Below are 15,347 nucleotides of genomic sequence, written 5' to 3' on the forward strand. Positions count from 1 at the left end.
GATCTTAAGGTCCTTTCCAACCCTAACGATTCTATGATTCTAAATCCTGAAGGCAGGTATCCAGCTGATTTTGCCATTCTTAGTTGTAGAAATCACTTGGAAACAAGCACACAGTTTAAATAATCTTTCATGAACTGTGAAGGGAAGGAAGGTACACTCTTCATAGTCTCAGGATTTTTTGTAAATTTCCTTTAGCTATGTTCTTAATTGTCTAGCCTCCAGGAATTTCTTAGAAATTAGTAGAAAGTACATGAAACAGACAGATGCCCTTAAGTGCTTGTAATTCTTTGTAAACAATGAACTTTATGTATCACACCCTGCAGCACCTGTGATGTTTTTACAAACCACAAGAATTAACACCAATTTAAGTACTAGAGATCCTTACTTCAGTATGCAAATATCTTGACATTTTCTTCATTTGATGACTGATCACATAAAAAAAATGCAAGTCCTTTGCTGTCTCCAGCATATCTTTAATTGATTATAACCCAACTTGCTTGTAAATTCCCTGTGGCATTTTAACTCAGTACTTTCTATATGATCTGGAACTTGACACCTGAGCATACTACTTCCCTATTGGCTGCAGATCCAATTGAATCCAAGATGATTATAAGATGTTGCTCAACCTAGTCAATCTTTTGCTAAGGATCTTCTAGGTTTATTATTTTTTTACACTGCCTGCTTATTCACCAGGTACAAAGGTTGAACAAAAACAAAGTGCTGTTGCATCATATTATTTCTTGTCAGTGCATTGAAAAATCTACTCTTGTGTACATATGCTGCTCTAACAAGCAACAGAAAGGTAAGACGCCACATCTTTTTCAAAATGTAGGCAAAGATTTATTAGTAAAACTTTATTGCTAGAGTGGAAAAACAATACATCTTGAGATACATTAAAAGTTCAGGAATTACCATGAACCTTGGACATGACATGTTGCTGAGTAAACTGTACTTCAGTAGAAAGCCAGGGAACAGTCCGTGTCTTCTCTGGAAAACAGCCTAGCTGATTACATAAACCCCACTACCTCCCAAAATCTGCCTTTTTCTTTACAAATGCAAGAAAACCAATAGGAATTACATCACTATTAAACAATAAAATCTTTAAAAGTTCTCAGAAGAAAACTTTTTAGTAAAACGTTTCTAATTACAGGATACTACTGATATACTTCCAGGCTCAGTTTCTTTCCAAAGTAATTACTTTAAACAGCAATTCTTGAAGTTTGATTTTAGTAAAAAGCTAAATTGCAATTAAAATGACAGATACTTCCCTCTTCTTCTACTGTTCTTCCACAGGTTCCCACACATACAATACAGGAAATCAAACTCGGAAAAAAACCCCCTACCTTTTCAGTAGAAAATAAAGTAAAAAATAGGAACTATGCTTTAGATATATGTAAATTTTTATGTAGAGTGAAGTTTTAGACAATAGAAGGTTTTTTTAAGTTAATGGCATCTCCTTAATTCAGACATTTTAACTTTTTTTTTGAAGTTTCAAAAAACTTTAAAACTAACTTTCATTTTCAACTTGATTGTTATCAACTTACAGACTAATTTTAAAATAATATTTTAACATATTTTTCCCACTCTATTAGAGACAGTACTTTTCTTGAAATCTGCAAACTACAATAATATTATTAATCTTTATTTCTATATTGCCCAGTTAAGGCCACTCTGTTTCTGAAAATCTTGGAAGTAGGATCTTTAAGGTCCAAGTATGCCACAAGATCCAACTGTTAACATAGTCTATATTGGGAGTTCTCAAACTGCAACATGTTTTCTACTAGTAATGTACAAACTGGCTCAAAACCTGAATTATTCAGTTCACCAGCACTATCACTGACAAGAACAATACCTAATACAGAGCATAATGGTTGGACTTGATGATCTTAAAGGCCTTTTACAACCTAGTTGATTCTACAATTTTATGATACCACAGTGGCTGCTGCTGCTAGTACCCCTTGTCCCTGCCACTGACAATGTCTAACAAAATGGTTTATGAATTCTTTTTGTACTTAATGTAGATTTCCAACAGCAGTAGAAATACACAATGGATAAGAGCAGTGTAAATGGCTTTTATCTTCTTATTTCGAAGAAGTTGGTAAGTTTCCAGGCTGATTCAGCTAGGTGAATGAGGTCAGTCCACAGACACACGAATGTACAGAAGCAATCAATTAGACTTGACCAATTTGTCCTGTGACCTTAGGTACTCCATGCTGACTGGCAAAGGCCTCCTGGCACTCTTTTTAAAGATTTGTGGAGTTTTTTTAAATCTGACTGGCTGCCCATATTTAGCATTGTTCATGCAATTGAGCTTCCTTATGTAATTTCCCCCACTCTTCTCTGTTAAATTCTCTGTTAAATATACTCTCTATAGCTCAAGATACAACAGGCACTTTGGTCCCCGCTATGCAAAAGAGATGTAGACAGGCTGGAGAGGATCTAGAGAAGGCCCACAAAGATGACCAAAGGACTGGGAAGCCTGTAGTATGAGGAAAGGCTGATAGAACTGGTTTTGCTCAGCCTGGAGAAAGGAAGGATCAGTGAAGACCTTATCACCGTGTCCCAGTATTTAAAGGGTGGTTACACAGAAGATGGAGACTCCCTTTTTACAACGAGTCACATGGAAAAGACACGGAGTAATGGACACAAGTTACTCCTGGGGAGATTCCAATTGGGCACAAGGGGGAAATTTTTCACCGTGAGAACAATCAGCCATTGGAATAATCTCCCCAGGGAAGTGGTGGTCTCCCTGGCATTGGGTGCTTTTAAGATTCAGCTGGAGAGAGTGCTGGGACATCTAGCCCAGGCCATGCTTTGCCTAGAATGGTTGGACTAGATGATCCCTGAGGTCCCTTTCAACCTGGTATTTTATGATTCTATGAGATCTTGCAAATAACGTCTGATTCAAAGCGGATGGATGAGTGACACTTTCCCTGAGAGACGTTAACGTCACAGTGAACACCATTGGTCAGATAAGCTTTCTCAACTCTCAAAACATTAAGGTTCAAATTCATACAAAAACCCCAGGAGCAAGACTGAACAATGTTTACTTAGTTCCAAAGATCAGAGCAACAACTATACCTTTTTAATAACCAGAGGACCTGGTTTACATCTTATAATATGTGTTGTATTGTAGATAATAAAGACATTAGAAGATCAATCTTCTAAGTAAAAATTCACAAAAAATGCTTAATAACCTACATAAGAACCTAAGGGAAATCTGACTGAATAAACCAACAATCCATCCAGTACAGTGTTCTGCCTCTGTCAGTGGCAACATAAGAAATTATTTAGGGAGAGCACACAAGCCTGAATACTTTCTGCAGTATGCTCCTACCATTGTCTTCCAGTACCCGCAATTGGTTTAACAGGGAATTAATAAGTACATCCATGCCTATTCATTTTATCCATATATGAAACTGCCGTCTAGTAAATCCCTCTTCTATTTGCTGATACAGTCTGCTCACTGGATTTTAGGTTTAGCTCCACAAAGTGAAAGCTGAATGTATTCATTCTGATAACCTATGTTTTTCCTCTTAATTTTGCATTTCATAGTATTTGTGTAGAGGAAAATTTATTAAATTATCATTGAAATAACTATACCTATTAATTTGTTCAACTACAGAACCACTGTAGAAACCACAACAGAAGACACCGGTATTCTCATATTGGCATACAAAAGTGTTGCTTTTTACTAGGCTCTAAACATGACACTCTCTTGGCTTGTGATCTGTGCTGGAACGCTGTTTTTGAACCCTGTTACTGCTGACTGCAACATTACTTCTCAAACTGTAAGTTTTATACGTATGTAAATTATCCTTATTTTTGAAAGTTACACTAGAAGCTAAAGGCATTTTAAAAACCACCTTGTAAACATAGAATTCCTGAAGAAAGAAGCGCATAGAGGCAAATAAGATTACATGGCTTTCTGTGAAATGGGCAACCAGCTGCTGGCAGTCATTTTAAGTGGGTGAATAACATTGAAACATATTTGAGATGGCTTTGTATCTCAGCCATATCTCTTTGCTGTCAACAGGAGTGCCTCCTTTATCTTTACATTATTTTGGAATAGACCTAAAAAGCAACAGTTATTTGGACAAGGCCAAAAACTGCTCAAGTTTGAGAGATTTACTGAGTTAGTACTTGCCCAAGTCAGGTCAAAATGTATGTAAGAAATTTTACAGGTTTGGGTTTTTTTTTTCCCAGAGATTAATGGAATGGATTTTGTATTTACTGGAGAATGGAGGGGAAGGAAGAAAACTTGATTAACAGTCAAGTGATAAAACTGGTATTGCACTACTTGCTCTGACTCACTGCCCACTGGCTCAGTACTGTATCTACTGTTTGTTAATCTTTGGGACAAAGCTGAAGAACAAAAAAACCACTCAGTGGGTATATACAGTGTAGAAAAGGCACTCCACTACATTTGTTTTTAAACCAGCTATCTAGCTAGACTCAATCTGGTCACAGCAGTAACAAGCTGAACATAGGCTACTTATTTAGGAAGGGGGGCAACACAACTAATCTGTTTCCAATAGTTAGAATCTCCTTTAAACCCAGTTCAAGCATCTTGACACTAAACTAGAGTTTGCAGTGATGCATACATGTACATATAAAGAAATCTACTCTTCTCAGTAAACAAAAGTCTTTCAAGGTATAGAGAGTTAACACTCTCAAACCTGAAAAGACCGCAGCTATGCTAAACTTAAACCCAGAAAACCAAAATTAAGTGTTATAATAAAAAAAAAACAACAAACCAAACAACAAAAACCAAACTAAATGTTTTGTTGAAGGTCTACTACAAAGGTGTTTTAAAAAGTAAATATAGCTGTTTTTAAAATAATACATTCGAAAAGGAATATTTGAATTAATTTTCAGCCTTGGATCCACTTCCTCTATGACACCTACTTCCAGATTATGTGGGAAATGAATCCTTTTTCTACTTAGCCAATCTTCACATCTAATTCTAAAACAGAGAGCCCTACTAATTACAAAATATCATGCCAAACTGATATATTTTGGATAATCATCACATAAAGAACCTTGCATCTCAAACAGAGCTCAAGCACTAAGTGATATGAAACTTCAGGTCTCTCTCTATACATCAGGAGCCTTCATTCCCCTCTTATCACCAGATCATGAGTATATTAAGAAAAATATAAATAAAACTGCATGAAAAGCAGTGGAACTTTTAAAGTGCTGGCACTAAAAAAATACAAGAAAGATTTTTCGTGCCCTTAATAGTCATCACTAAGATACCTTCACTGGACTTCCCTATGGTATTTAATTGTTGTCTTCCTCTTTTTTTTCGACAGGTCACTTGTGACGAGTCTGGAAAGAACTTCTCTAATATACCCACTAACCTTTCCCAAAATGTTACTATATTAAGCCTCAAAAATAATAAAATCACTTTAAAAGATATCAACAAAGAGATTCTTCGAAGTTTTATTAACCTCACTGAACTTTACCTGAATGAAAACATGATTACTGTACTGTATAATAACAGCTTCTGCAATCTGACAAAACTCGTAATTCTGGATATCAGCAACAATCATATTAGCACAGTTCATAAGGCAGCATTTGCAGGATTAAATCAACTGTCAGTGTTGAATCTATCCTATAATATGATTACTCAACTAGATTCAGATATATTTACTTCTTTAAAAAGTCTGACAGTTTTAAATCTACAGTATAACTCTCTGAAATATTTTCATATAAAATCATCCTTTAAATTGATCAAAATTGTTTTAGCTGGAAACCCCTGGACCTGCTCCTGTAACCTCCTTGATTTACAGATATGGCTAACTGCCTCCAATGTGACAATGGGTAAGTTTGGGTAAGAGCAGCATTTCATACTTGTTTACATTCAACAGCCTTATCTTATTTTTTCCTGATCTGGATAATATCCTCTATTAATTTATTTGTATTTTGCAATAATACATTAGTTACCTATGATTTTTTTTTTTTAGATCGGAGTGCCAATTAATTAACAATATCTCATAGCCTTTCCACTGCTCGCATCCACAGAAAATGAAAACAACACTACATGTACGTTCCCAAACAGCAAGGAAAATTTCTCCATCAAAACGGCAGCTATTCAACCAGCTGACTGCAAAATCGAACAAGCTTCTTTAGAAAACACTGTAACTTCCACTTCTGCCATTAAGCTTAAAAGTAGTGCCTTCCTAACAGCTCTGACTCCAAACATCACTGAAAACAATGGGACGCATGCAGGTAATATACTGATGTTCCACATCATTACTGCTTACAAGCTGATTTGCTTATTCCGCAATTTCATACCATTTGTACACCTCATATACTATAATTCTTTCATAAAAGCTCAGATTATGGAAAAGGTGTATTTCCAGGTTTTGGTAGACTGTACACACACTATAGTGAATGTTAAGCCTTACTGAGCAAGTGTTCAAAACTGATAAACCACACCTGAATTCTCAAATGATACTATGAACTGATGATGACATTTCAAAGTCTTGAAATTCAGGTAATTGCCCATATCTACCTAGCAGAACCGGTGAAGGATCTTTTAAAAATTTCAATTACTTCTTCCAAATAACTGCTTTCCAGAAGTAGCTGTCTTCTTAAATGTGAAACAGTGAGCAATAGTGAGCAATAATTTCATCACTGCCTTCAACTGTGTTCAGTGTAAAGGAGACAGATGTGCCCATCCCATATTCTTTCAAAATTTCCGTCTCCTTACTTTTCTACCCCTTTTAATGTTAACTCCATCATCACTCTGTAATATTCTAGCTTTTCTTTTGGTAAAGTCACTTTCTTCTTTCTTACATGCAGATCTCCACTCTTCCATACAGAAATGCTTTACTGCTTGCTTCTGACTAAAGCAGAAGAAATATTATTTTCCAGATACATACACAAACAGTAAACCGCCACTGCTATACACTTCTTTCACCATAATGTATAGATTCTCTTTTAGGACAGTGGCCAGCACACAAAACCAGCTTCTAAATAAAGACTCCTGGCAACTACAGTCTATTGAAATCTTTATTTTAAAAGACGTACAATTGAAAGGATAAGCCAAACAAAAGATGTAATATTTTAGGATGCAGACATCATCACCATACAGAAATTTAAGCCTGGGAAATAGAATTTGAAGTCAATTACTGTTTGGGGTTGTTTGTTTCTTGTTTTGGGTTTTTTCTTGTTTTTTTTCCCCAAAGCCCAACCTTGGAATTCAAATTTTATTTTATTATTTTATACTTTATATGTCCCCAGAATTCTATCTGACTTTGAAGATTATTTTTTTATAAATATGCATGGTGGATTTATATTGCTAAAAAACATGAGATGTACATGCATTTTTTGGTCGGGTCACGTAGCTAACTCCCTAACATAAAAATAAAATTCTACTAAAACTTTGGACATACTCAGTAATTCCCCTATCATTGTTTATTTTGTGAGTTCCCAATTTAACTATGAAAAAATTCATACTAGAGTTCTTGCTGGTATTCCTCACGAAGATGACTCTTCTTTTTTTCCTGTCTGTTTTAAAGAGTTACCACTTCCTGGCAAAAGCTGGACCTTCCTAGCAGGTGTCCTAGGGTTTGTCCTAAGCACTACACTCCTGATTTTTACTGCTGCAAAATGCCCAACATGGTATCGCTATTTGATAAGCTACAGCCACCGTCATCTGGAAGAAAATGACTCGGAGATGTTTGAAGAGGAATTCTCAGCTGACATGAGTTCTTTTCCTACAGTATCGGATACAAACAATGAAGATCCGATTTCCTTTGAGAAAATTCATACATTTGTGCCCGGGGAAGATGGATTTATTGAGGATAAATACATTGATTCTTATGTAACTGAGGAGAGTTAATAATATCTTAATGGATGATGAACTGACTTCTCAACACTGTAGTACACTTGTACTTCCATATTACGTTACTTATGTACAACACACAACGAAGTTTAGCAGTCCATCTCCTTTCATCTTGTCAAATCCATAACAAGGTATTGCTGCATGAATCATGAAGCTAAAAAAATGTGGTGATGTGCATGCATTGGTGTCACAACAAGTATTTCAAAACATGCAAAAAATACTTAGAATCCACCTTTTAGAAAAACCTATTCGGTCACTTATGGCAGCGGGAGAGCTTACTGTATATTGCTTAAAATGAACTCTTTACGAAGTAGCTTGTAAAGGTGGCATAATCACTAATGCTTTAATTGCAAGTAAGTCCATAAAGGAAAAATAATTTCTCTAAAATGCTGCAGCAGATCACAGCCAGACTGGGGACTGAATTCAAATCAATGGTGTCGCAGCTCAGTACTCTATTAGGCTAAACCAACGCTATCAAGAGAACAGAGCATTTGTTGGGTTTTTAATTTTCTGCCCAAATTAGCAGAGCAAGAAAGACCAACTGCTCCATTCCCTTAAGTGAGCCTACATACACTACAACAATAAGTTACCATTACTGCATACCTGATGCCTATACTCCTTAGTTTGCTACTGAACCAAGTTTCTTCTTTTCATACATATTTCCTTAACACTTAAAAATGCATTCAGGGATAAAACAGACACATTTGTGAGCTGCTGAAAACTGCAATTTTATTGAAAAGTGCCTTATTATTAAATGGCAAACTGTTTTTTAAAAGTGTTAATTTATACATAGAATCTCGTAACTGAGAGTGCTCTTGCTTGCAACAAGCAAGATCGTATTTCTTTCTCCCGCACATCTCTGGTCCCTAAATTAAACATCTCAATCTCACTCTCTCAGACTATCACCTACATAAGCCATTCTCATGGCATACAAATTGTTACTGCAAGCATCTTGCCGTCCTCATCTCCCCCTACCTAACCAGACAGGAAACTCAGCTCTAGTTCCCACTTCTGCTTACTTTTCCCACTCTGTACTCCACAACACAATCCCCAAAACTCAGGACCTTGAAAACAGGTTCCCAAAAGACAGGCGTGTCCACTGCCACCTAACTCCTCCTGGATGACATGGTAAGTATCTCCTCCAAGCAGTTACTCAGAAGAGTTTAAAGCTAGGAACCCAGCTGCAGTATGGCACTACTATACCATCCTGAAATTGCTCAGGTATCACATGTGGCATGCTTGGAATTGTTAAGGAACTTTCGAATCAGATAACACCTCAATTTTGCCAAGTTCAGTTATGATTTTAACAGCTTTGGAGAAACATACACTTCATTTACTTACGTTTGTCTTTCTGTGAAAATTTTATCCACACTCTGAGTGTCTCGGTCATTCTGAACCTTTAACTTAGAAAAAAAAAGATATTCTGATATAATATACAGTAATAAAGATACACATTCTATACACAAATTCAGAAAGTTTCCTTTGAATGAGCAAGAAGCAGTTGAGAATACATTAGAGGAAGGAGCAGCAGAGGCCACCTCCTCCAGAGGTTTTTCCCAGTTGATACTAAGGAAAGGCCTTCTGAAATTGCAGTCTTCTACTGGAAATCAAAGGAAGTAAGAAAGCACCTCTATGTCTGAAAAATATAATCAAGTTTGTCGCAAATCAATTCAATTACTATTACTGTGGCATCTATTCCTGCAACATTTAGTAAAATACTGTTTAAGCCTACAGAGAGGATGAAAATGTAACACTTGCAAAGCATTCTTTTCTTTATGACACAGACATTGTGACTTTATTGTGCAATCAAATGCAGGGGGAAATACTGTTTTCACCAAAATAACCTATTTTAAAATCAAACTAGTTTCTTTTGCTTATAGACAAAGTTATCCTAAGAAATGGAAAATGCTTAATGACACTTGTGTCTTAAGACTTAGAGGAATACTCTATCTGTATTAGAAAATAAAGAAAAGAAAAACAAAGCTCACTGATTTTGTGGTTGGCCATGTCAGAGATCTATTTAATATTTATTACATGGGAGTCATTTAAAAGGCTGAAGACATGATATAACTACATTTCCAGAAGACCAGGCGGCTTTACAAGGCAGTGCAGTCTAGTGAATTTGCCTTTCATAAGACTAGCAGTGGTCTATGTTCCCAAGTCAAAAAAAGAATATATCTTAACACTCAAAATCTGGGTTGGGACAACAGCCTTCTCAAATCCAAAACACAGAAAAATATCATGGGGCTGTTAATGCAACACTTCAGATAACCATCTCACTGCAAACACATTGCCAATATTATGGTTAATTTAACTGGGAAAAATGGGTAAGTTTTAAATTAGTGCTATGCCATTCTAGATATCTTGTACGTTCAAAGTTCCAAGAATGTAACACACTATGTCACCCTTCAAACATAGCATGTATCTTATTTCTTACCATATTGTAATCGTGAATCACTTCTGCCATATCTGTACTAGTATTAAGTATATCCACAACCTGAAATGAGACAGAATTCCAACCTATTATTGTTCTCTTTTTTAAATTACACACAAAAAAATCAGACAAGTAGTAACTCACAAAGCACTTATGAAAACACAACAATTTTGTGTTATTGCAAATGGAAAAAACATGATTCGGGAATCTGAATAGATTACAACCAGTTTTAGAATCATAGAGTAGTTAGGGTTGGAAAGGACCTTAAAATCATCTACTTCCGACCCCCCTGCCACAGGCAGGGACACCTTACAGTAGACCATGTCGCCCAACATTCTGTCCAACCTGGCCTTGTACACTGCCAGGGATGGAACATTTATCACTTCTTTGGGCAACCCATTCCAGTGCCTCACCACCCTCACAGTAAAGAACTTCTTCCTTATATCTAATCTGAACTTCCCCTCTTTAAGTTTAAACCCATTTCCCCTTGTCCTACCACTACAGTCCCTGATGAAGAGTCCCTCCCCAGCAACCTTGTAGGCCCTCTTCAGATACTGGAAGGCTGCTAGGAGATCTCCACACAGCCTTCTCTTCTCCAGGCTGAACAGCCCCAACTTTCTCAGCCTGTCTTCATACAGGAGGTGCTCCAGTCCCCTTATCACCCTCATGGCGCTCCTCTGGACTTGCTCCAACAGCTCCATGTCCTTCTTATGTTGAGGACATCAGAACTGCACACAGTAGTCCAAGTTTTCAGAAATGATGATCATCATATGTAGCTGTACATAACCCATAAACATTATGCTGCAGTGACTTCTTAAATCCATATGCAACTGCTTCTTCTAATGTACAGTAAGCTTTTTTTTTCCTTTTATGATTTCCTTAGTTTCCATAGTTTTACTTTCCAACAACTGAATTTACTGAGGTGGTATTAACCAGTAGACTTTATTGTTAATACTGACGTGGTACTTAGCAATATATTTTTACAGACAAAAATTAATAAAAAAGATGTAAAGCAAAAACAATACAAAGTAAACGAGATAAGGGAGAGCATTCAGTATTATAAGTTGATAGCAGCATACCATGTTGTAGTCTGCTAGCTGACCTTGAAATTCTTTGATTTCTCCAGCTAGAGCCTCTGCCCTAAATATAAAACAAAGTCAAACTTAAGAATGGAAGACTTGTATATGTAAAAATAAAATAATGCAAAAAAAAAAAATAAATCATTTCATGGTGTCCTGGGTTCAGCTATAGCAGTGATTTTTCTCCTTCTTAGTAGCTGGTGCAGTGCTGTGTTTTTTAACTTTCAGCCTGGGAACAACGCTGATAACACTGATGTTTTTAGTTGTTGCTAAGTAATGTTTATTCCAACCAAGGACTTTCTCAGTCGCATGCTTTGCCAGGGAGGAGGGGAAGCCGGAAGGAAGCAGAGACAGGACACCTGACCCAAACTAGCCAAAGGGGTATTCCATACCACAGCACGTCATGCCCAGTATATAAACCGGGGGGAGTTACCCGGAAGGCCGAGATCACTGCTTGGGTCGGGCTGGGTATCGGTCGGCGGGTGGTGAGCAATTGTATCCTCTCCCCTTGTTATTTCACTAATCGTTATTATCATTGGTGGTAGCAGTAGTGGTTTGTATTATACCCTAGTTGTGGGACTGCTCTTATCTCAACCCGTGGGAGTTACATTCTTCCGATTCTCCTCCCCATCCCTCCGGGAGCGGGGGGAGGAAGGGAGGGAGTGAGCAAGCGGCTGTGTGGTTCTGAGTTACCAGCTGGGCTCAAACCACAACAAATGGTTCCTTGAAGGCTGCACAATACCTGAGAATAGTTTTGTTACTGAGAAAGTTAGCACTGCATTAGCTGCAACATATCTCACCTTTTTTCATATGACAAGCAGACAGATTTCTCTTGCTTGTGCATTTCTACTTCTTCCTGCAGCTTGTTAATTTGTGCTGTCAGTTCACTTGTTTTGCTTCTGCAAAAAAATAAACAAAATATTGGAATGTACAGCTATAACACAGAACAGAAATTATATTTTACTCTACCTGTGCAATCGGTATCTCTTTCTCATACTGCATGATGTTTCAAATCAATATTTTAAAGAAGAGATGGATATGTGAGTTAAAAAGATGTCTGCTTCTATCAGATAAAATAGGAACCAGTTGTTAGAAAACCCAGATATGAAATAAAATGCTTTAATTAGCTGTGTCCCTGCTGGTGAAATAGATGTGAATTATTCTCAAATGGACAGGAAAAAAGATCACAGTATCATGGTATATATCATAGTATTTCACAGAATATGGATCTCATCCATATGTAAAATGATGTATTTTAGGACTGATCATTCAATATGGCAATATGATCAACTGACAAAGTAGCATTGTATACAATATAGTTTCCGCAAGGCCTTGCCTTTGTTAGCGTTAGTTCAATGTATAATCCAAGTAAACCACCTGAAATGTACACTACAAAGTGCTTAGTTTGTGATGCTACTTCTTCCAAATGCAGCTATCAGACCTATCAAGCATTACATTTGAGATGGAAGCTCAAAATCACTGACCCTCTTTTTACTAACGCTGTGGGAGTGCATGTAATTCAGCAAGTCTAATCACAAAATGTCAAAGGCATCCACTTGGACTTGAACATAAGTGCAAAATTTCCTCCCTCCTACAAACTATATCCAAAATGACCTCAACTCTTATAAGAGGACACATTTTATTGTAAGTGAACACCACTTATCCCATGCTCTTGTTAAGCACAACAGATTTCATGTCAGAAAGGGAACAGAGCATTAAACCTCCTGCAGTTTTAATGTGTTGCTAAGACATACCTCAGCAGACCAAGGTAATACGTTTTATCCATTATCTGTCTCTGAGGACCTGACAAAGGAGAGTAAGATGACATTTTGTTAGAAAACAACTAATTTTGATGAAGGGTAAATTACGAAAATAATTTGCAGAATTTACAGGCAGAGAACTGCCATCTTCTCAGTGTCCTTAAAAAGATAGTACCTCATCATAACAAATCAAAGCAGAAATTAATTTTACACTGTTGTGAAGGTAAACATTACTTTTTCAGCTGTATTAATAGTTACTACATAACACAGTATTTTAATTATTCTGCAGTGAAGACGACATTCTGCATAGAAGAAGACAATCTGTCTTCTTCTATGCTTCTGAATGATTTTTAAAGACAGCTCAGGCACAGAAAAGCCTTTGTCATCTATGACTGCCAACAGCAAAGAAAATAACAGGGATGTTTTAATCTTCCTTTGCTTTCTCCCACTGCTATCATTCATAGCTATTCACTCTGCACTTTGTACAGCAAAGAAAAGGTTGCCTTTAGAAACCTACACACTCCTTTAAAATGTCTGTAGACACCTTGATAGCTACTTTCAGTAAAAAAATACCTTTCATTGCAGTTTTCATTCCACTTAAACCATGTTGAGTCACTGGACGGTCTGCAACCTTAATCTGAGATGATAAGACTCCTCCAGTAGCTGAAGAGCCACCACGAGAAATGGGTCTTGATGTACTAGGAGGCATCTATAAAAAAAAAAAAACCACCAACCAAACTACAAACCTCCCAACACTGAATTATGACTTTATTATCCTTATGCAACTGTCAAAGCAATTGAAAACTTCAGTTAGTCTCTATACTGTTCCTGTAAGAATCTTTTAGCATTTACATCTCCTCAGAGAAATAAAGCTTCAGTCAAATGTCTGCTGCAGAAGGGTAAGAGATTACTTTTGAAGAGCTTTTTATTGTTCCCTCTGTCTGCAACATTAATGCTATTAAGGTCTCCCAGTTGAACTTTTGATGCAAGAGTTCTCTTGACCTCTTGACTCTTGACCCCTTTCAGTCAAAATTAGGAAAAAACAAAAAAAAACTCTCCACAAAACTGAAATCTTAAAATTCTTCCTTAGAAACTATCACTACAGCCACAGTACTAAAAAAAAAACAAAACAAAGCTAACAAACAACAAACAAAAAACCCCACGAAAATAATAACAATCTAAATATATCACTTTTTTTTTTGTTTGTTTGTTTGTTTTGTTTTTTAACATACCCCTGTTCCTATTCTGGTTGCTGATGGAGTCCTTGATGAAGTGGTAGGCCTTGTGGTCAGCCCTATTCCTGCTCTTGAAGAAGGACGAGCTATTGGAGGTCTGTGACTGCTGGCCATATTTGTTTCTTTCTGAACTTCTCTCTGGAACAATGGACAGAAATACTCCTTTATTTTGCACAAGGTCTTTTAAAAATAGCAGGCATCAACTGTATAAAGCATAATTCTTCCCCCTGTCACAAGGAGTTTAATTTTCTTTAAAAATCTGTGAAACACTTCCTTACTGGAAAAGCATGGTACGAGACAGACAGTGCTCAGAAGGGACCACAGAAGATCCATGAGTAAGGAGAGAGCAGTGCCTTTACAGTCCCAAGCGCTTACTCAGTCCTCAGTTGGTATTGTTAAAACAGATGACTCCTGCTAATTCTTGTGGCACTTATTGTTTCGACATCTGCCCACAGAATTCAAGTCTCTCATGAAACAAACTGGAAGTGAACAGCTGCTGTCAATACCCATCTGGGTTACCTGGGGACAGTCCTTCAGGCATCACCAGCCACCAACACAAACCCAGAACGCGCTCCCCCTGACAAATCCTAGCAGCTTTCACCAGCCCCTGAGGAGCAACTCCACGGCCATAGTACACAGAGACAGCTCTTGAATGGCTGAGGCTGCCAGGCAGTGGCTCAGACGGGCCTCTGAGATGGTGATACTGTTGGCCGTGACCTAAAAGGGCAGAAGTGCCGCAGTTCCCCCGGGTCGACAAAGACCCTCCCCCAGGCGCGCTGAGGGCTTCTGGAGCTACAGAACCCCGCGGAGCCGCAGGCGGGCGAGGCCCCGCTCCTCTCACCGGAGTCCCGGGCCGCCATGAACTCTCCAAACACCACAGCGCTGGTATCGCAGCAACTCCACAACCAAACAGCTCCGCGCCCGCGCTATCGCGAGATTTAGAGTTCTCAACCCTGCCGCCGAGGGCCTGCAGCTCACAAAACT

The 15,347-nt window shown here is 37.6% G+C and overlaps 2 protein-coding genes across 6 annotated transcripts in view; one reads left to right on the forward strand and one right to left on the reverse strand.

Annotated features, from left to right (window-relative positions):
* Positions 1-15,288, reverse strand: part of IFT74 (intraflagellar transport 74) — a 37,488-nt gene extending 22,200 nt beyond the window's left edge. For 3 of the 5 annotated variants that reach the window (XR_003995135.1, XM_030512760.1, XM_030512758.1), the window contains exons 1-8: positions 14,717-15,288; positions 14,361-14,501; positions 13,702-13,837; positions 13,123-13,171; positions 12,169-12,267; positions 11,369-11,429; positions 10,293-10,352; positions 9,197-9,258 (exon numbers count right to left, since the gene is read on the reverse strand). Coding sequence is in view for 4 of the 5 variants with exons in the window: in XM_030512760.1 (XP_030368620.1) it covers positions 9,197-9,258; positions 10,293-10,352; positions 11,369-11,429; positions 12,169-12,267; positions 13,123-13,171; positions 13,702-13,837; positions 14,361-14,477 (584 nt within the window). In the remaining variant the exon portion in view is untranslated. The remainder of the gene's footprint in view (positions 1-9,196; positions 9,259-10,292; positions 10,353-11,368; positions 11,430-12,168; positions 12,268-13,122; positions 13,172-13,701; positions 13,838-14,360; positions 14,502-14,716) is intronic. The other 2 variants (XM_030512759.1, XM_030512757.1) reach the window with 1 other exon arrangement.
* LRRC19 (leucine rich repeat containing 19) lies at positions 711-6,992 on the forward strand. The gene is made up of 5 exons (XM_030512761.1): positions 711-802; positions 3,626-3,791; positions 5,316-5,826; positions 6,028-6,234; positions 6,811-6,992. Exons 2-5 carry the CDS (start codon positions 3,708-3,710, stop codon positions 6,852-6,854), a joined length of 846 nt encoding a protein of 281 aa, XP_030368621.1. The 5' UTR covers positions 711-802; positions 3,626-3,707; the 3' UTR covers positions 6,855-6,992.
* Positions 15,289-15,347: the final 59 nt, after the last annotated feature.

The sequence above is a fragment of the Strigops habroptila genome, chromosome Z, assembly GCF_004027225.2.
Source record: "Strigops habroptila isolate Jane chromosome Z, bStrHab1.2.pri, whole genome shotgun sequence".
Taxonomy (NCBI): domain Eukaryota; kingdom Metazoa; phylum Chordata; class Aves; order Psittaciformes; family Psittacidae; genus Strigops; species Strigops habroptila.